General features: G+C 50.2%; 1 protein-coding gene across 9 annotated transcripts in view; it reads left to right on the forward strand.

The window, feature by feature from the left end:
* Nucleotides 1-19,527, forward strand: part of mast2 (microtubule associated serine/threonine kinase 2) — a 138,076-nt gene extending 118,549 nt beyond the window's left edge. For 6 of the 9 annotated variants that reach the window (XM_086225458.1, XM_086225461.1, XM_086225462.1 and 3 more), the window contains 21 exons: nt 420-521; nt 2,720-2,852; nt 2,958-3,040; nt 3,164-3,267; nt 3,399-3,607; nt 3,692-3,830; nt 4,185-4,317; nt 4,432-4,597; nt 5,438-5,539; nt 5,777-5,899; nt 5,982-6,091; nt 6,239-6,393; nt 8,383-8,525; nt 8,878-9,057; nt 9,183-9,425; nt 10,726-10,952; nt 11,232-11,354; nt 11,717-11,853; nt 11,940-12,127; nt 12,236-12,789; nt 12,974-19,527. In XM_086225458.1, coding sequence (XP_086081584.1) covers nt 420-521; nt 2,720-2,852; nt 2,958-3,040; nt 3,164-3,267; nt 3,399-3,607; nt 3,692-3,830; nt 4,185-4,317; nt 4,432-4,597; nt 5,438-5,539; nt 5,777-5,899; nt 5,982-6,091; nt 6,239-6,393; nt 8,383-8,525; nt 8,878-9,057; nt 9,183-9,425; nt 10,726-10,952; nt 11,232-11,354; nt 11,717-11,853; nt 11,940-12,127; nt 12,236-12,789; nt 12,974-13,465 — 3,846 coding nt within the window. In that variant the 3' untranslated portion in view covers nt 13,466-19,527. The remainder of the gene's footprint in view (nt 1-419; nt 522-2,719; nt 2,853-2,957; nt 3,041-3,163; nt 3,268-3,398; nt 3,608-3,691; nt 3,831-4,184; nt 4,318-4,431; nt 4,598-5,437; nt 5,540-5,776; nt 5,900-5,981; nt 6,092-6,238; nt 6,394-8,382; nt 8,526-8,877; nt 9,058-9,182; nt 9,426-10,725; nt 10,953-11,231; nt 11,355-11,716; nt 11,854-11,939; nt 12,128-12,235; nt 12,790-12,973) is intronic. The other 3 variants (XM_086225460.1, XM_086225463.1, XM_086225459.1) reach the window with 2 other exon arrangements.
* Nucleotides 19,528-19,882: the final 355 nt, after the last annotated feature.

Raw genomic sequence — 19,882 nt, forward strand, 5'->3', positions numbered from 1 at the left:
CACACATGGGACTCCACACACATTACCCTCCTGAGATGGGTGGTATAATTGATACAACACACACACTCAATTCTTTCTGCGTTCAGTGTTTGCTCCAGATGTGTTTCCCGTGGATTTCTGGCTAAATTGCTCTGCCGCCACGCTGACAGATATTTCACGGTGGAAATGGGGAGCGATGTGGAGGCCGGTCTGACTCAGATTAGCTCCCAGGTGCCACGGACGGACAGCTCGTCCTCGCCGATCGTTCTGCTGTATTTATGAAGGACAAACAATGTGGACAATACAGGAGACATATGCTGCACTGCTGCAAGGTCACGCCAGAGCGTTAGAATCAGGAGCGGCTGTTCGCCTCTGTGCCTTAAAAACTAAAAACCCCTCAGAGATGTTGGAATTTTTAAACTTCCTGTGTGTGTGTTTAGGCTCACGAGCGGTCGGAGAGTGTGGAGGTTACCTTCGTCACGCAACTCGTCAAGAAGCTGATGATCATCATCGCGCGGCCGGCGCGGCTGCTGGAGTGCCTGGTAAGAAGTGGACGTTTGAGGACGCTGAAGTCCAGTTTACTGAGGGACTGAACTGAAGTCAGACTCACACATGCAGGCTGAGGTTTGCAGCACAACACTTCCTCATTTTTATTGAGTCCAGTGAATTATTATTAATACTAACAACAACAATAATAATAATAATAGGAAGAAGAGGAAGGAGCCTTTATTTGTCCCACAGTGGGAAAACACACTTGGCTGCAGAAGAGACTAATAAGCAGTGAAAGTGGATATAAAATTCTGACAAAACAGCTCTAAAAGAAACAAAAGGGCGGCGGTGATGATGGTACCTCCCCTTCTGTAGCGCAGCCAGATCACATGACTCTTCACTCTGTCCTTGTTGAGTTGGGGGAGTCAGTTTTGTGTCTGGGTGCTGTTCTCGTGGAGAGGTGGTCAGGACACACCTCTGGGTGGATGCCGCCATGCTCCCCTCAGGGGAGTTAGGATGCGGTGTCCTGTGAGGATCGAACCTGCGAGCCTTCAGTCACGAGACACTCCTCCTCCAATCACGCTGCCCCTGTAAGTCAGGATGGACGCATCAGAACATCCCAACTGTCACAGTTTGTGTAGGAAGACATGTAGAAGACCAACGTAGTCATGGAATTATGCAAGAATACAAACACAGAACCTTTGTATGGTAGTTCCTGTCTAGCTCCGCCCCCAGCACATCTGACCAATAAACAGCTACAGGTGTGAAACAGACCCAGCAATTACCAACCACAGTCCTCCATTTGACAGCGGAGCAGCCAAACTGCTAAACCCCCAAATCAGTGAGCAAAGGATCCAATAAATGCTGTGTTTTGACATGAAATAACGCTGGAAGTCCGAATGACCGCAGCTCTTCTGTGTTTTCATCAGCCTCGTCCTGGCTGATCGTCCACAACAGGAACTCTTTATGTGGATCAGCAGTGCTGATGGGACTGTGTGTGTGTGTGTGTGTGTGTGTGTGTGTGTGTGTGTGTGTGTGTGTGTGTGTGTGTGTGTGTGAGAGTGAGAGAAAGATTGCTGGGAAAAACATTACAAGAATTAACTGAAGCAGCTTCTTCACATTCAGAAGCTCAGATGAACTCACTATTAATTATCAGGGCGGACAAGATTCAACTACACGTTTATGAAATGCTGCATTTTAAATTAGCCTCACACACACACACGTGCATGCACACAAACATACACACGTGCATGCACACAAACATACACACGTGCATGCACACAAACATACACACGTGCATGCACACAAACATACACACGTGCATGCACACAAACATACACACGTGCATGCACACAAACATACACACGTGCATGCACACAAACATACACACGTGCATGCACACAAACATACACACGTGCATGCACACATGATATTTCCCACTCAGTTTTGGTGAAGACGGTTCACGTCTGAGGCTGAGAAAGTGACTTTAACCTTGAGTCCTGAAATGAGGCGAAAAATATAAAGTGTAGAAACCAGAGGGGGAGCTGCAGCTCCAGTGTTCACACCAGTAGTTTTGACTGATCGCATGCAGCTGAAACTGTGACAGCGTTCAGGGTGGGTTGTTACAGATGGAAGCAGATAGGGGGGGTGTTTGATGTGTATACACTGAGTGTGTGTGTGTGTGTGTGTGGGGGGGGGGGGTGACGACCAGAGACTGAACTAAGGTGTCCAGAAAACCAGAACTCTCCATGTTTAAATGAAGGCCTCCCAGTGAGAACTGCCTGACAAGAGAAGTTCAGATCAGACGAACCTTCAATCGTCCCTCAGGGGGAAGCTGGCACCGTCACAGCAGCAGAGGAAGTACAGATCAGACGATCGCAGAAACTAATGAACTACAGTCACCCACAAGAAATACTAGCAGCACAAGTATTGGATATATCAGTCCACCGTTGATATTTGTGTTGCTGTGTACGGTGGATTCTGCAGGTGTACACACACACACACACACACACACACACTCATATGCTTGTTTTTGGCTGTTCCAGCCAGAAATGCTTGATTTTGTGTCGGCTTTTCGAGAGGAAAAAATGGTGTCAAAATTAGATTTCTTTTGTGATTTTTTCTGGTGGTGAAAAAACAGGAACTGGCGACGTCTGTGGTTTGGTGCCAGATTGCAATTTCTTCCGTAAACTTCAGTAGAAACACGAGAAATTAGGGCGTGAAGTGTGACCTCCTGCTTCGTCCTCTGCAGGAGTTTGATCCTGAGGAGTTCTACCACTTGTTAGAAGCAGCAGAGGGCCATGCCAAGGAGGGCCAGGGCATCAAGTCCGACATCCCCCGCTACATCATCAGCCAGCTGGGCCTCACCAGGGACCCCCTGGAGGGTAAAACCATCTCACCATGTCAACCTCACCCAGCATGTTAAAGCACATCTGCAGGCTTTACACGCGTGTCGGTGGTGTTTGATGGCGACTGATCTGTGTCTCCAGAAATGGCCCAGCTGAGCAGCTACGACAGCGGGAACCCAGAGACGCCAGAGACCGATGAGTCGGTGGATGTGAGCAAACAATCTGTAAATGTGACGCACATCTCATAAATCCGTCTGTGTCGATGCAGGAGAGGTTGATTTGTTTTTCTTTTAGTGTAAATAGAATGTCAGTAAAGAGGTTGCCCCTGGTTGGGTCTGGTGTTTCAGAGTCAAGGAACCACCGTCCCAGCAGCGCCGCCTCAGACCAAAACCAAAGCCCCTCGAGAGGAAGACTTTGAGAACATCAAGCTCATCAGTAACGGTGCCTACGGGTACGACAACACACTGATAACCGTCTTAGCTCAGGCCAGCTGCCTGAAGATGATGAGTGAAGGTGCTCCAGCCGTAAACGTTCCGCTCAACTTTTCAACAGAAAGTGAGGAAATCTTTCTCTTGTGTTCAGTGCTGTGTTTCTCGTGCGTCACAAAGAGACGCGGCAGCGATTCGCCATGAAGAAGATCAACAAGCAGAACCTGATCCTGAGAAACCAGATCCAGCAGGCCTTCGTGGAACGAGACATCCTGACATTCGCTGAGAACCCGTTTGTGGTCTCCATGTTCTGCTCTTTTGAGACCAGGAGACACCTGTGCATGGTCATGGAGTATGTGGAAGGTACCCGGTGATGATTGTCACAGGTGTACTTCGTTAGTAGCGGTGGTACTGTACTGCGTTGTCTTATCCTGCGTTGTCCTCTAGGTGGAGACTGTGCCACGCTGCTGAAGAACATCGGAGCCCTGCCGGTGGACATGGCTCGGATGTACTTCGCAGAGACGGTCCTGGCGTTGGAGTACCTCCACAACTACGGCATCGTCCACAGAGACCTCAAACCTGACAAGTAAGACAGACACTCCTGCACTCACACCTCCCCTCATTCGTACGCAGCTCTTCATAATTTCTTGATACGGTTTGATCTTGATTGGTTCACTGCTCGTCTCTAAATCATTTAATCAGTGTTTGAAAAATGAATAATTCGTAAGAAATAGTTGTAACAATAATAATGAAGGTAATTAACAAGCCAGGGCACACAAATGGATCAACAACCCCCTAAACCAGCTTTCCAGGGGACGGATTAAGAGGTGACACAGGTGCGTCGGTCAGTCTGCAGACGGCAGCTCGTCTCTACAAACAGACCCCAGATCAGATGATGATTCAGCACCAGAGCTGAAACCTGTTCATCTCTGTCCTGCAGTCTTCTGATCACGTCGATGGGACACATCAAGCTGACGGACTTTGGCCTCTCCAAGATCGGTTTGATGAGTCTGACCACAAACCTTTACGAAGGTCACATAGAGAAAGACACTCGAGAGTTCCTGGACAAACAGGTGACGGCACTCAGCTTCGCCTCCGCAGCATGTCAACACGTCCGGCTTCCCTGTGTCGATGAAACTGAAGTCTCCTTGTCTCAAGCTTGTGGTTTGCGCTTCGGTGCTCCTCAGGTGTGTGGCACACCTGAGTACATCGCTCCAGAGGTGATTCTCCGCCAGGGCTACGGGAAGCCGGTGGACTGGTGGGCGATGGGCGTCATCCTCTACGAGTTCCTGGTGGGCTGCGCTCCTTTCTTTGGAGACACGCCGGAGGAACTGTTTGGGCAGGTCATCAGCGGTGAGCAGAAACCCGGTTCTAGTTAGTTCTGCTTTGAACTGTGGTAACAGATGAATACTATGAATAGAGAGAAGCTTTCTGAGAAGTCACTGAGCAGTGCAACCCCAGCAGGTGAGGAGGAAGGAAGTTAGTTGTAGACAAATCTTCTCAGTTTTGAAATTTTAACAAGCTAATTTGAACTCGTGCTTCTGGTGAATGTTTTACTCATTACCAGAAAAACGCCTGCTGCTTGTCATTTGTGCACATTTAGGAAAAAATTCACACGTAGAATATGAAGTTTGTCTCTTATTCCAAATGTGAACTGAATATTTGAGCGTTGCAGTAAAACAAAAATAAAACTACAGACAAGACAAAACAGCCCATAAACCCTTCACTAGCACAGGGCAGCAGCACCAGGAGCCTCAAGTACACGCCAGGTGCAACACATCTAAACTGGTTGTTGGTTTACCTGCTGAAACTGAATGAAACTCAGTGAGCTGCTTCACTGAAACCAGAGCTGAATTCAAGTTGAAGGGTTCTGATCAAGTTTGGCATTCAAGCAGGTACAAAGACAAACTGCAACAATGACCCCGTGAGAACCTGCAGTGCTGGATGTTGACGGTGAAATAATTAAACGGGATTAGTTGTGTGTGCGTGTGTGTTGGTGGGATGCGCTCAGTTTTTATGTCGATGTGTTTTTGTCCGGGCTCAAACATTCAGGACTGACAGGTCTCGCTCTGCAGCGGAGGGACGATTCTTCTGTCAGGCTGAAAAAAGTGTTTTAGTGGAACTTCTATAATTTGGTAGAACGCTGCAGAACCACATATTTACGGGGTGTGTGCGTGTGCGTGTGTGTTTCAGATGAGATCATCTGGCCGGAGGGGGACGAAGCGCTGCCTCAGGAAGCTCAGGACCTCATCTCCAAACTGCTGAGGCAGAACCCGCTGGAGAGACTTGGCACAGGTGACACACATGCTATCATGACCACGGCAGGTCATTTTAGCCGGCGCACACCTCCATCCATAGTCCCATCCCTCCATTCACCTTCTTTTAAATGACTGGAGGCCAAGATGGCGCTGGCGGTGAAGCCAAACTCAGAGTGTCCGTCAGCGTGAACGGCTCCAGCGTTCGGCTTGAAGCTGGTCAGATCTGTCACTTCCTCTGTTCTTCATCTGCTCTGTCTGTCCTCTCTCGCCACAGGAAGTGCCTTTGAAGTGAAGCAGCACGCCTTCTTCACTGAGCTGGACTGGAACAGCCTGCTGAGGCAGAAGGCCGAGTTCATCCCTCAGCTGGAGTCTGAGGACGACACCAGCTACTTCGACAGTACGTGTCTGACGGCTCCATCGGCCGCTGGCCAACCCGTCTCACCGGCTCCCCGCTAATCACTGTGTCTTTGTGCGCTCAGCCCGCTCGGATCGGTACCACCACGTGGATTCGGAGGAGGAGGACGACACCAACGACGATGAACACGTGGAGATACGACAGTTCTCCTCCTGCTCTCCGCGCTTCAGCAAAGTAAGTTGACAAGATCAGCCAGAGCAGATCAGTGCCTCCCTTCTTCAATCAGACGACGTCAAGTGTTGCCCTCAGTGACCTGACGATGGAACATCAGAAACAGAAGTTAGTGGAGGAAACAGAGTCACGTGGGATGTGTGTGTGCAGGTGTACAGCAGCATGGAGCGTCTGTCCCTGCACGAGGAGAAGAGAACTCCTCCCCCCACCAAGCGCAGCCTCAGCGAGGAGGGGGGAGATCGCATCGACAGCCTGAGTGGGCTCAAGTCCCGAGACCGGTCCTGGCTGGTGGGCTCGCCTGAGATGTGAGCTCTGCACCAAACAAACTCTCCTGATGTTACATTTTTAAATGAAGCGAAATATAATTGAATGTTCAAGTTATTTATGACTCCAGGAGGAACGAACTGTGCTGCCAGTGGTTTGTTTGATCTGTAGTTTATCTTCACAAGCTCGTAGTGAGCGCCAGCCACAGCCGCAGGCTCGCTCAGCTGTGGATGTCTCACTGCCTCCTGCCTGAGACTTGAACCTGCTTTCATTCAGAGCTCATCTCATTTGTGTTCCTCTCAGATTTCCAACATCTCCCTTTGGAAGAGTTTTGGGCCCTCATTGATCAAACGATCGTACAAACCAGCGCAAATACGAGTGGAGAAATCGGCGCACAACGCCATGCGTATCACACCGTTCTCATCGTAAGAACAGGCGGTTGTTGATAAATTCAGCGGCTGAAATCAATGATGATTATCATAATCACGCCCTTTTATAAACGCACGGTTTGGAAGCCCCTAGAGTTTACAACATGGAGAGATGCAAGCCGGCAAAGACAAAGAACTTTTCGGAGGCTGAAGTGGAGGCACTCAGCAGTCTGGTAGACGCGCACCGTTTGGTATAAAGAAGTGCGGTGTGGAGAGAAACAGCAGCTGCGGTCAGCAGCGTTACCACAGTCGATCGGCCTATGGAGGACGTTTGAACATTTCAATTTCTACATCTGCGATGGTTAAACATTTGATACAACTTAGTTTTTATTCTTAGTAGGTAAAACTGTTTTATTTGCAATAAGGTCAAGAAGAAATGGGCCGACCTTAAGTAAGCCACAAAAAGGCGTGTTGCCGCTCTGAGGCGCAGCCGCGTCAAACTGGTCGGACCCACCTTTAACGGCAGAGGAGGAGAGAGTGGCCTCACTTACCAGGTCATTTTCCATTTTGGGCATTCCTGGCGGAAGAGACGCCGATGCACCCGAGTCTGAGCATGGCAACGGTAGCAGCGGCGCGTCTCCTCCCCACGTGCAGGCGCACCGCGTCCCTCCGTCTTAGCTGCCGAGGTCCTACAAAGGCAAAAGAGATGTGCAGTTGGATGGCGGAAATGAACAAATAACTTCAGGCATTCAACACCACCTTGATTGACATCAATGAGAACCTGAAAAGGCGAAATAAAAGATTTGTTCACTCGACAATTAACGTTGTCTTTTTAAACAACATGGCTTACCTGAACATATCACTGAATGGTAAAAGCACCGGATCGGTTCCTGCCTCCTCCTGAGGGCTCCTGACTGTGGAGGTTGTGGCCAGGGATCTCTGGGCAGGGGTTCTCTGGGTGCAGGTCCTCAAATGGCACCCATTCTTCTGTGCAGTATTGTGGAGAACTCCACGTCAGGATTATATTGCACACCTTTACAGGCGTATAAAGCAGGGTTCCCCCTGCTGACCCGAGACAGAGTCACGTGCCCTTAAGGAGCTCCGTGCAGCGCTCCACCGTGGCACGCATGCACGCGTGAGCGCTACTGAAACGTCTCTCCTGCTCTGTCTGGGGATTTGCCAGGGGCGTAACGAGGTACTCAGCCAGAGGAGAGCCTTCATCACCGTAATGAATCACACTGACTCGTTAGAACTGTGTGTCCAACAATTAGAATAATTGTGTGTGTAACTCACTGACGAGATGACTGCGGCCATGCAGTGCGCCCTCTTGTAACCGTACGCATGTGTTAAGCTAGTTTTCGGCCGTGCGCTCGTTTGATAAATGAGGACTTTCATTCTGATTGGATTTTTGTTTGGACTCAACTTGAAACTTTCAGAATTGATTGAAGCCCAGTTATTTTTTCACACTGGCCTCAGTTGACGTCCGACAGTCTGAGGTTTTATTCCATTGACCCGTGCACACACATATGCAGGGCAACAACCGCATGTGCAAGGTCAAATTATTGAGGATCAAACAGTAAATTCATTGATTAATGCCCGCTGGAGTCCTAATTGTGTTTGCAGCTCCGTGTCTCATCCTGTCCCCGTCCTTCACCTCCGCAGCCTGCGGAAGCGTCTGTCCGTGTCCGAGTCGTCCCACACGGAGAGCGACTCCAGCCCGCCTCTGACGGTGCGGAGACGCTGCTGTTCTGCAATCATTGAGATGCCGCGCTTCGCCATCTCCTCTGAGGAGGAAGGAGGTCAAGGTGGGTTCTGGTGCGCTGCAGACGCTGGGGACCAGGGAGACGGTGGAAACAATGACCGCTGTAGGAAACTAGCATGTCTGAAATCTGACTGGTTGGTGGAGTCGGTTCATCCGGACTGCAGCGACATAATGACTCCTGCAAGTGAGTGAGTAACTCAGCAAACCAGATGATCTTCACCACATTAGTTTAGATCTAAAACCCGGAGCAGTAGTGACGTCAGCCTCAGACAGGAAAGGAACTCGCTGGTTGGAGTTCTCTGTTGATAAGTTACGGGATTTCCTTTGAGAAGTTACCATCAGTATGAAGGAAGGGGGACACAACTGATCCAGTTTCTGTTTGGTTCCTGTCTCAGGTGCGACCGGCAGCCGTAAGAGTCCCAGCCTGCTCGGTCCAAGTGCGGTGAGGGGCCTGCGGAGTGACGAGCTTCCCCTCGCCATCCCGGAGCTCCCGGTGGAGAGAGAGCTGAAACTGGACGAGTCTCCCACCACACCGAGCTCCACGTCCAGCCAGCTTAGCAAGACCACCCTCACACGTCAGTACTGATCCCAGGGGGAGGCCGAGTGGCAGAAATGTTCCTCCAGTTTTCATATTTAACCTGCAGCCTCACGTGTGACGCTCGATCCTGACAAGGTGCCCTTTTCTGTCTCGTCCGTGCAGCAGGTAGTTCAGGGGACGTGTGCGAGCGCAGTAACGGCGCCGGTAGCGGAGCAACAAAAGCTACAGCCGACAGCGACTCTCCCTCGACTCCGAAGGCCATCAGCGACCTGGCGGCTCGCCGGGCTCGTCACCGGCTGCTGTCCGGAGATGCAGACAAACACGTGGCGACACCAAGTTCCAGACCGCTCAACAAGGTCATCAAGTCAGCTTCTGCGACAACGCTCTCGCTGATGATTCCTGCAGGTGAGTGCGGGAGGCACCGCAACACCACGTTTATCAGATTCTCTCCATGGCGTGTGTCATGTTTTCCGATGAACCTTCCCTACTTGAAAGGGCTCAAGAATACACAAGTGGTATTTCTCTTGGTTTGACCATTTATTTTGGTTCTGCATCAAGTCACAAGTTGATTCAAACGTCATCATTTTAAATTCACCAAGCAAACGCTCAACACTACGTTGCTGGATTGTAACGCCGCCACCACCGCAAGCAACGGCTTTGCCAGGTTCGTGTCCATCAGTAGCCCCACGTTGTGAAGTAAAACGGTTCCACAAATCAGAACATTTAGCCAAAGAAACATTGTCTCACCGGTGGCCTGTGAATCGTTGAGGATTCCGTTGGAATGCTGTCAGTTCAGATCTACCGGCTTTGAAAGGAAGGACTGTCAAACAAGCGCACCTGCGGTCTCCACGCCACTCAATTGAGAGAGAGAGAGAGACGGCAACCCTTTGCCTGAACATAAAACGAGAGATCATGATAGGGTTAAAGATTTAGTTTCACCTCATTTTGTTCTTCACTTTCTGTGGTTTATAAACACAAAATTCTTTCAGAAACAAATGAAATTAGTTATTTTAGGCACTTTGCTCCTGTTGAGCCAAACAGTGTGTGAATATTATAAAAATCTTAAATAATAAAACAGACCAGAAGACATCTGTTGCATCAGATAAAAACATTTCAGTGCTCTGATCCACTGAAACCTGTTGGTGGGCTTGAACCCCAAACACAGTCAGAAGCTGCAGGCTTGCAAGTTTCTGACCACCAATCACAGACGTGTCGATTTCTGTCAGGACGCCAAAGCACATCTTCCAATGATTTTCTCTACACATCTCACTGAAAGGTAAACCACCGATCATGTTAGCACGCCTTCCGTGCTCCTCAGTGCTTCTCAGGTCAAGTCAGTCAGGTGAGGAAGACCATTTTTACAGAAAAACTAGAACATTGTTGGATTTTTAAAGCCATCAGCAGGCCTGGAGAGGGTTTTGGAAAATGAACCGTGCAGTTTTGGTTTGCTGCCTGTTTCTTAGAGTCTGAGCGGTTCAGCTGGGAAGAATCAGGAAGGGTTCATCCTAATTAAGTGGATTTATATTTCAGATTATAAACTCATAGGTTTTAGTCAAACATCCTGTGGTAAATACTGATATTGATTTGTAGTCTTATTTCTTGTGTGAACACAAAGACATGGAAAGTTCATGGAAATGTAACCAAACCTCTGAAACAGCAGTGTGATTGTTCTGTTTTCACACCCCTGACATCTGTCCATCTGTAGACCACCATGGAGCCTCTCCACTGGCCAGCCCCATGTCCCCCCACTCTCTGTCGTCCAACCCCTCATCCCGGGACTCCTCCCCGAGCCGAGACCTCTCCCCGGCTGTGACGAGCGTTAAACCCGCCATTGTCATCCACCGAGCAGGCAAGAAGTACGGCTTCACCCTGAGAGCCATCCGGGTCTACATGGGAGACTCTGACATCTACACAGTGCATCACATGGTCTGGGTGAGTCCTGCACAGCCATGACGTGTGTGTGTGTGTGTGTGTGTGTGTGTGTGTGTGTGTGTGTGTGTGTGTGTGTGTGTGTGTGTGTGTGTGTGTGTGTGTGTGTGTGTGTGTGTGTTGCACTGAACTGAGGTTCTTGGTGTAAACAGAAGATGGCAGTAAACAACAACAAAAGTGGCTCAGCCCAGGGGACCCCAGTACATCTCTCGGTCCCTCTCTGCTGTCTTCCTGCTCATGTTCTATCCTCTGTGCCCCCTCCCCCCTCACTCTCTCTCCCAGCATGTGGAAGAGGGTGCTCCGGCACATGAGGCGGGGCTACGGGAGGGAGACCTGATCACCCATGTCAACGGCGAGCCGGTCCACGGTCTGGTTCACACAGAGGTGGTGGAACTGATTCTGAAGGTAGAGACATGAAGTATTCTCAAGTACACACAGTGAAAACGCAGTACTGCAACATAAACACTTTCTCTCATCTCTAGGTTTTTTCTCCTGACTTCAAAGTGTCTCCAAATGTTCTTTGTTCTTGTTTCATTTGAATGAATCGTTTGATTTGATTGCAACCCCACGGGCCTTGTATTGAATCACAGCTTGATGACCTTCCTCTCCTCCTCCAGCTGATTTTGACACAAATGTTTGCTGATGATTTGCCTGCGTGCCTTTAGTGTGGCTTCTATTTTCTTTTCTTTTTTTAAAGCTTAGAAAACTGAATAAACAACATTTTAATCCACCAAATAAACACAACTACGTTGTCTGTCACCCCTCAGAGCGGAGCCAAAGTGTCCATCTCTGCCACTCCATTTGAGAACACATCCATTAAAGTCGGCCCCGCCCGGAAGACGGGCCACAAGTCCAAAATGGCGAGACGTAACAAGAAGACCAAGAACAAGGAGGGGCAGGACAGGTGAGACGGGAGACGCCTGTGTACTCAAGTGTTCATACGTGACTGAGTTGGCATGAGTCCACTTGTCTTTCCTCTCTGTCTCTCAGTAAGAAGAGGACGTCTCTCTTCAGGAAGATCACCAAGCAGGCGTCTCTCCTCCACACCAGTCGCAGCCTGTCCTCTCTCAACCGATCCCTGTCCTCTGGCGAGAGCGGCCCTGGCTCGCCAACGCACAACCTGTCGCCACGAAGCCCAACGCAGGGCTACAGGTCCACCCCAGACTCCACCCACTCAGGTGGAAAACAAAAAATACTAGTTATCAGGGGGTCATAACTAATTTAAACTCAATTTTAAGTTCAAACGTTAATTTCCTGTATCCTTCTTGTGTTATTCTCCCCCTAAGTTGGTGGAAACTCATCTCAGAGCAGCTCTCCCAGCTCCAGCGTCCCAAATTCCCCCGCCAGCTCCGGCCACATCAGGCCCAGCTCCCTGCACGGCCTCGCCCCCAAGCTCCAGCGTCAGTATCGCTCTCCCCGACGCAAATCTGCCGGTAACATTCCTCTGTCGCCTCTGGCCCGGACACCCTCCCCGACCCCTCAGAGCAGCTCCCCACAGCGCTCTCCATCGCCGCTCCCAAGCCACGCTCTGGGACAGTCTGCAGTGGGTCAGTCATTCCCGGTCAAGCTCCACTCCTCCCCTCCCCTGGTGAGGCAGATATCCAGGCCTAAGAGTGCCGAGCCCCCTCGGTCTCCTCTCCTCAAGAGGGTCCAGTCAGCGGAGAAACTGGCTGCTTCCCTCTCAAGCTCCCCGTCAACCCCCTCTGGAGTGGCTTCAGCAGGGGAGAAGAAGTTGGCGGTGGGGGCAGCGGTGGGCAGTCGCAAACACAGTCTGGACATCTCGCACGCCGAGTTCAAGAAAGAGATTCTGCAGAGGGAGCCGAGCTTACAGAGCCTCCAGGTAGAAAACACAACAGCAGTTCAGCTCTCAGAAGTCATCATCATTAGAAACATTTTCTAGGATTGTGAGACAAACGTTGACTCATTTGTTGTTTTGGTTCTTGTTTCATTGAGGATGTTGTGAGAATTCTGTGTCATTGTAAGTTTTGACAGTATTTTGTTTGTGGTTCTTCACTGACCTGCAGGAGTCAGCCAGTGAGGGTCTGTTGTCGTCCGCGGGACGAGGTGTTGAAAAGGGCAGTCTGCAGAAACACTCCTCTTCATCCAGGAAGTTGGGACGTCAGGAAGGGGACGGCGCCCTGGGCGGGGTGTCCGGCTCACTCGGCCTGGCCCCGGGTAAAAGCAAACTGAAAGACAAACTCTCCGCCATCCGGCAAGACAGAGCTGAACGGAGGGAATCCCTGCAGAAGCAGGACGCCATCCATGAAGTCGATTCATCTGAGGACGAGACAGACGAGGGCTCTGAGGACAGTCAAGATGGACGTAGAGGGACGACCTTCACGCCCCCCCCCCCTGCTGCGGCCCACCACAGTGAGAACGGGCCCCGGAGGCACTCTGCCGTCGCTCTGCCTCTCCCCCTGCACCGCTCACGCCACATTCAGCCACACAGGGTCCTCGCTGGTGGGCCGGCCCACCCCTTCACACACGCTCCCCCCAGTTACGGAGACGACCCCTAGTCAGGGAACCACCTCTCTGGAAGTGAAGGGTGGGACTTTGGTCCCATCTGCAGAAGAGAGGAAAGTTCTGGAGCGAAGCAGTACCACTAAACCCACTCAGGGACCCCTTCCCTTCTCCACTCCTGGCAGTGCATTCATCTCTGTTTGCAAGGACACGTTCCTGAAGCCGACTTCTCCGCAGGACTTGAGGAACCTCAGGGGGAAGATTGGCACATCAGATGCTAGGGCAGAGCCCCAAACCCCGGACAGCCCCAGAACCACCACCTCGTCCACTACAGTCCCGGCAGATACTCCAGACAGTGGTACCACCAGTACCACAGACTCCCGAACCACCGCAGGTACAACCAACAGTCGAGAGATGCCCCGAACACCCTGCTCCTCTCCGGGCATCCCCAAGGAGAAGAAGGAGGCTGACAACCGCAGACTTTGTGCCGCCGCCGCTGCCAGTCAGAGCACATTGTCTTCATCCACCTCGAGCTCCCACTCCAGTTCCAGTTCTCCAGTTCCGGCCCCTGAGAGTGGGGTAGACAAAGTGGTGTCCCAGCTTGCAACAGTAGCCAAGAGTGTTCTAGGCCCTGTCAAACTCAGCTCTCCTGTAGACAAGAGCTCAAAGGACCAGAAACCATCCAGTGGTGGCATACCAGAAGTCCCCTCATCTGACCCTGCTGCCTCCGCAAGCAAACATGTCACAACCCCTCAGTTACCAGAGTCCCCAACCAGACACAAGGCGGACCGAGTCGCCACACCAGCTGCCCCGAAGAGGCCAGCCCAATGCTCAGCTCCAAAAGACTCAACAACCCCGGCACCACAGTCCCGTATGGACACCCCAGAACGTCCTGCATCAGGGTCCACAGGACGGGAGAACAATAGCATGTCTGCATCTTTACAGCGGCCGGGTGCAGGAGCCCCTCAACCTGCCCACAGCACACCTCCTGTCTCCTCTGCAGCACCTGAGCCACAGCGCCAGAGGTCCGAACTCCCGATGACACATACCGCCAATGCCGTGTCCACCTCTGCGCCACAAGACAAAGCAACCAGCAAGAAGACGTAGCAGCAAGCAGCCAGAACAGAATGTACAGATCACAGCGCTCAGTGCTGGCTTGAGGTTTTAGAACTCACAAACTGCATGTTTGGAAGAAAACAATTTAGTAGTAACTTCGCACTAATCTGAGAGTGTGACTTTCAAAGCAAAAGAACGACATAAGGGAGTTGGAGAGCTACGCAGAGATGGATGTGGCTGTCGTAGTTCCATTCCAGATGTTCTGTACTCTAAATGTTCGGTTACTTTGACTTCTTGCTTGGAGACTAAACGCCATCAGGAGTTCATTCTCTTTGTGCAAATGTGCACGGGGCTCCAAATAAAAACCCCAGTGGTCCAAATTTAGACGTACCTTTCCCGCTCAAGACCCTCTTTACCTTTCAAGCACTCTACCGAGCGTCTGTGCGTGTTCAGGATGCGAAATGACGGGGAAACTTACGGGGTGGTAAAGTATGTTCAGCAATCACACATGACAGGGTCTCAGTGGGACGGAATCTGCTGCACCATCGTGCGCTCAGCTACGAGGCACTGAGGCTGAATGTAATTTTGCTGTCTCTGTAGTCCCCAAAGATCCGACAAAGCAGGGGCGATTTATTCCCTGAATATGGACTGCAGGCAGAGAGAGCCTTTTGAAGAGATTCACTGGAGTTAATTTTTGTGCTGAGTCACCAAACCTGCACAAGACTCCACAGTTTAATAACCAAATGCATCGCATGCCTGCAGGCCCGTGTTTCTGCTGCTGCTTCTAATTTATGGCAGTTTTGCAACTCGCATCATGTTCTTCCCTGAATGTTTTCAGTTTCCAGGCTTTACTCTGACTGACAGCTTTGTCTTCATGTTTCAGGCGTTAAGATGGTCAGTTCCTCTTGACCCGAACAGAGTATGTGTTCAAAACATGACTTGAACTGAAATTCCTCACCAACTTGAAGCAGCAGCAGCAAAAATATACGTGAGGAATGTCTGAGAGTCCCGAGCTCACGAATCCTTCAGCTAAAACTACATCACCGCCGTGTTGGCGCGACCATGAACGTGAGTCGCTTCAGCTGAGTGCCAGACCAGAGGCGTCACATAGGAAGTGTGTGAGTGTCAAGGACTCAAACTGAGCATGCTCAGTCTGACTGGGCTTATTCTAGAAAAGTAGTCTTGGACCACTACCTGTTTATTTGGAGCCCTCGTCAGCCTCTGAAGGCCGCAGTCGTTTTATTTGTTGTCTGGACCAACTTGCAGTGTGTTTTCCTGTTTTTGCCGGTAAAGTTTTCAGAATTCTGTGTGTGTGTGTGTGTGTGTGTGTGTGTGTGTGTGTGTGTGTGTGTGTGTGTGCTTGTGTGGACGTTGGTGAGCGACAGAGGGAGTAAGAGAGAGGGTGCATGATATAAGAGAGTATTTAAGAGTGTGATCTGTTTTACATACCCAGTGTGTGTTTTAGGGTTCAGGACTCTCTACATGTTGGACTTGAAGTTTCACACAAAACTTTAATTACAAGTGAAAGAAAAGACAAAAGAAATGACTGCTCGGAAAACTGGTGGGGATGTTTGATGCGTTCTGAGTTCGTGGGAGCTCGGTTGTCCTGTAGCTCCTGTTGAGGGTTAAAGTTCATCTTCTCTTTTCCTGCACACCTCACCTCTCTGGGCTGTCCTCATCACTTCCCTTCAAAATGTTTTGGACTTTTATGTTTTGGGTTTTTGGTTCGGACCCCCATTTTGAAAAGATTCACCTTTCTAAAACAAGTTAATGCACACGAGTCAGCTCACGCCACTCGTTTCATGCTTCGTGTCTGAGCAGCAGACTTGAAACATGTCAGCGTTTCTACAGAGAGTTGACCGAGACGCCGGCGACGCGTGTGGCGATCCCTGTATCATGTTTACATGTCGTTTATGTTTCTCTGTACCAATCAAACCTCTTCTGACAGGCATGAGTAATCACCAACATGTCGTCATGATGTGCCGTGTAAATATTTTGTGGTGTGATGATGAAGAGGTCACCTGTGGATGAAGACTCAGCGCACATATGTCAGAATCATCTCCGCTGTCGTGCTCGTGTTCTCGTGGCGGTGCGGTAGCGTGTTTACAGGTGTCTGTCAGATAGATCAGTGGCGTCGAGAGGAAGCGCCTGTCGTTTGCGCTGTCGACCTCGGAGGATTTATCGGCGTTTTGCTTCGGCCAATCGGACAGCAGAGACGTCAGTGACCACTGGGACTAAACCAGCTGTGACGTCTCAGCCTGGTCAGAGATCACCTGGAGGTGATTTGACAGTTGGAAGATGCAGATGAGCAGTTTGGGAGCACACAAGGACTCAATTATTCCCTCCGTTTAGCTTCAGGCAGCACGGAAACCTGCTCACGAGCAACCGCGGCAGCAGGTTCTTCTCCTGACTCCTTCAACGCTGCCGGTGAAACAACTCGTGACATCCGTCGGCTTTACTCAGTGACTGGATTGACGAAAACAAGTTCAAGCAGCTCGCATGAACAACCAGTCGATGGAACGACTGTGAAAACCTGCAGGAATCTTAGTTCATCCACCAGAGGGCGCTGATGAGTTTATTTGCTTTAATGAAAATGTCCTTCGTATGGTTGAGGCAGAATAAGAACAGCAGCTGGTACGTTGTTGTTAACTCAGATTCAGTTTCAGTGCCTCAAACTCGAGTTTGGCCCGTTTGTGTTCGTTAAATCCTGATTAATAATTGATAGTAATTAACGCTTTGTTTGATTGGTTTTGTCACTAAATTATTCCGTATCAGCAGGAGGTCAGCTTCCACCTACACCATGAGAATGTGTGTGTGCGTGTGTGTGCGTGTGTGCGTGTGCTCATGTGTGTGCGTGTGCTCGCGAGAGCCCATCTGCTCTCAGCTGGTCGTCCTGTTTAACGCTACAGGGATGACAGCCACATACACACACTGATCAATGTGGCGGTGCCATCTTCAGCTGCTTCACTGATGGCATAAACACACACACTCACACGCTCTAAAAACACACACACTCTAAAAACACACACACCTTCTCCCATGTGTAAAGATGATGGTGCAGCCATCTGCTGGAGAGCGAAGCGAGTGTCGGTTTCCCGGCTGGAGTCATTAATCTCTGCTCCTCAGCGAGTTGACCACACACACACACACACACCCAGCCTGCCTGCCGGGGTCGGGGTAGCCAACAACAACACCGGCTGCTCTGGTCCATTCTGCAGCAGCTTAGCTAGTTTGACCTCCAGCCTGTCGGCTCTGTGGTTGAGACTCTAATTAAACCACCCAGACACGACGAGTCGAACTGAGATTCCTCAGAGTTGAGGTTGAACCACTCGGCGCTCAAGTGATTTCCAGAGGTTTACCAGTAACAGAGAGTCAGAGTTGACCTCTCCACCCTTCAGGTTCGATGCTGGAGCAGTGATACAAACCCGATAAAACCTTCGTGTCGGTACTTAGAACCGTGGTTCTTCTTCAGAACTATTCTCCATGAACAAAGCGCTCAACACCTGAGCGCTGGCAGGACTTCAGGTGCGGCAGAGGTCCGTCGAGGTTTCCACCCAGGATTATTTTGTGCTGAAAGACAAGGACAAAGAAAGTTTACTCCAGACTTGCGTTCACGGTTTCACTTCACATCCGCCATCCCCACCCGCACATCTTTGACTTGGAAGTCGTCCAGAAGTGTTAAACTCTGGCGTTCTCACTCAGAGGTCAAATCCTCGTCACGGACGCCTGGATTCTATTGAGAAGCCAAAATGATCAGCTTTGATTTTCACCGAAGCTGCAGGCAACTTTCACAGGCGTGTCAACCAAAAACACCAAACATTTTGGTTTTGATTGGACATAAATAATTTATTTGACTTTACCTGCTTTACATTTAATTGACAGGAATCAAGCAGAGCTGAGAGGAAAGAACGACGTGTCCTTGGATTCATTTCACGTTGTAGTTTAGTCATGAAATGTCTTCTGTCACGGAGCCTGAAGGCTCCAGACAGCGACCTTCCCTGTGTGGACAAATCACGTTCAGTTTCATGACATTCAGGGTGTTTCTGTCGTGTCGTTGTTAGCTGATGTTCTCCAGCTGATGTTCTCCAGCTGATGTTCTCCAGCTGATGTTTTCCAGCTGGTGTTCCCCAGCTGATGTTCTCCAGCAGGTGTTCTCCAGCTGATGTTCTCCAGCTGACGTTCTCCAGCTGATGTTCTCCAGCTGGTGTTCCCCAGCTGATGTTCTCCAGCAGGTGGTCCCCAGCTGATGTTCTCCAGCAGGTGTTCTCCAGCTGATGTTTTCCAGCTGGTGTTCTCCAGCTGATGTTCTCCAGCTGATGTTCTCCAGCTGATGTTCTCCAGCAGGTGTTCTCCAGCTGATGTTCTCTAGCTGATTTTCTCCAGCTGATGTTCTCCAGCTGACGTTCTCCAGCTGACATTCTCCAGCTGACGTTCTCTAGCTGATGTTCTCTAGCTGATGTTCTGCGGCGAGCGCTCTGTTCTCATTGAACCAAATTCCAAACAAGACAAAACCATTTTCTCTCGTCTTTCTAGTCATGAATTAACGTCAGGATCTGGACTCTAGAACGTTTCCAGTGCGGTCGGTTCTGTTGTTGTGTGCTCTCAGATCAAAAGTTCCCAAATTACAGAGCGATCAGTCATTTGTGTGTCACAGCAACTGTGACCACGATCAGCCACTTCATGAGGCACATGGATGGTTCAAGCATGTGACGACGGGTATGACACGTTATGAGGGCGGAGCCTAGCGACCCCCCCCACACACACACGCACGTGTGTTCTGAATTGCTGAGATTCAGTGGTGTTGAGCAGGTGTCTGAGGAGGTTCTGTTGGCTCCGCCTCCTCCTGCAGACCAGCGCCGGGTGTCCCTGCCGTGTTTCGTGTTTGTCTGTGTGAGTGATGAAGAGGAAGATTCCACCATTAAAGCTGGAGGAACACGTGAAGCACGAGGAAAAACAGCATTGCTAGAATAAAACCAGTGCAATATCTTTTTATTTTTTAATGTGGTAAAAGCATGTTGTTGTCAATGTTACCTTACAACAATAATAAAGGTTTTTTTATGTACTCGTGTGTTGTGTGGTGTCTTCATTGTGTCTCCCCTCCTCCAGGACAGTTCCTTTACCGGCCTTCTGTATGTTCACGCGTGCAAATGACACGTAAAGGAAGTTTGTTAAAACTGCAGCTGGCCATTGTTCATCAGCAGCAGCAGTCAGAACCTTTTCCCCAATGGAGTTCCTCAAGGATCCGTCCCTGAGCCTTCACCATTGATGTCACCTGCAGGTCGAACATGTATTAGCTTACGCCGTCGTTGTTGGATTCCATCCTGGTTGTGTGACATTAAATGTCACAGTTGATTCTCATGAACTCCTGAGATCTGCGAACTCAGGGAGGCAGAACCCCTGAGGTCTGACAGCAGGCG

Source organism: Aulostomus chinensis, chromosome 14 (assembly GCF_037954235.1).
Source record: "Aulostomus chinensis isolate RoL2024-O1b breed Wild chromosome 14, RoL_Achi_v1.0, whole genome shotgun sequence".
In the NCBI taxonomy this organism is placed as follows: domain Eukaryota; kingdom Metazoa; phylum Chordata; class Actinopteri; order Syngnathiformes; family Aulostomidae; genus Aulostomus; species Aulostomus chinensis.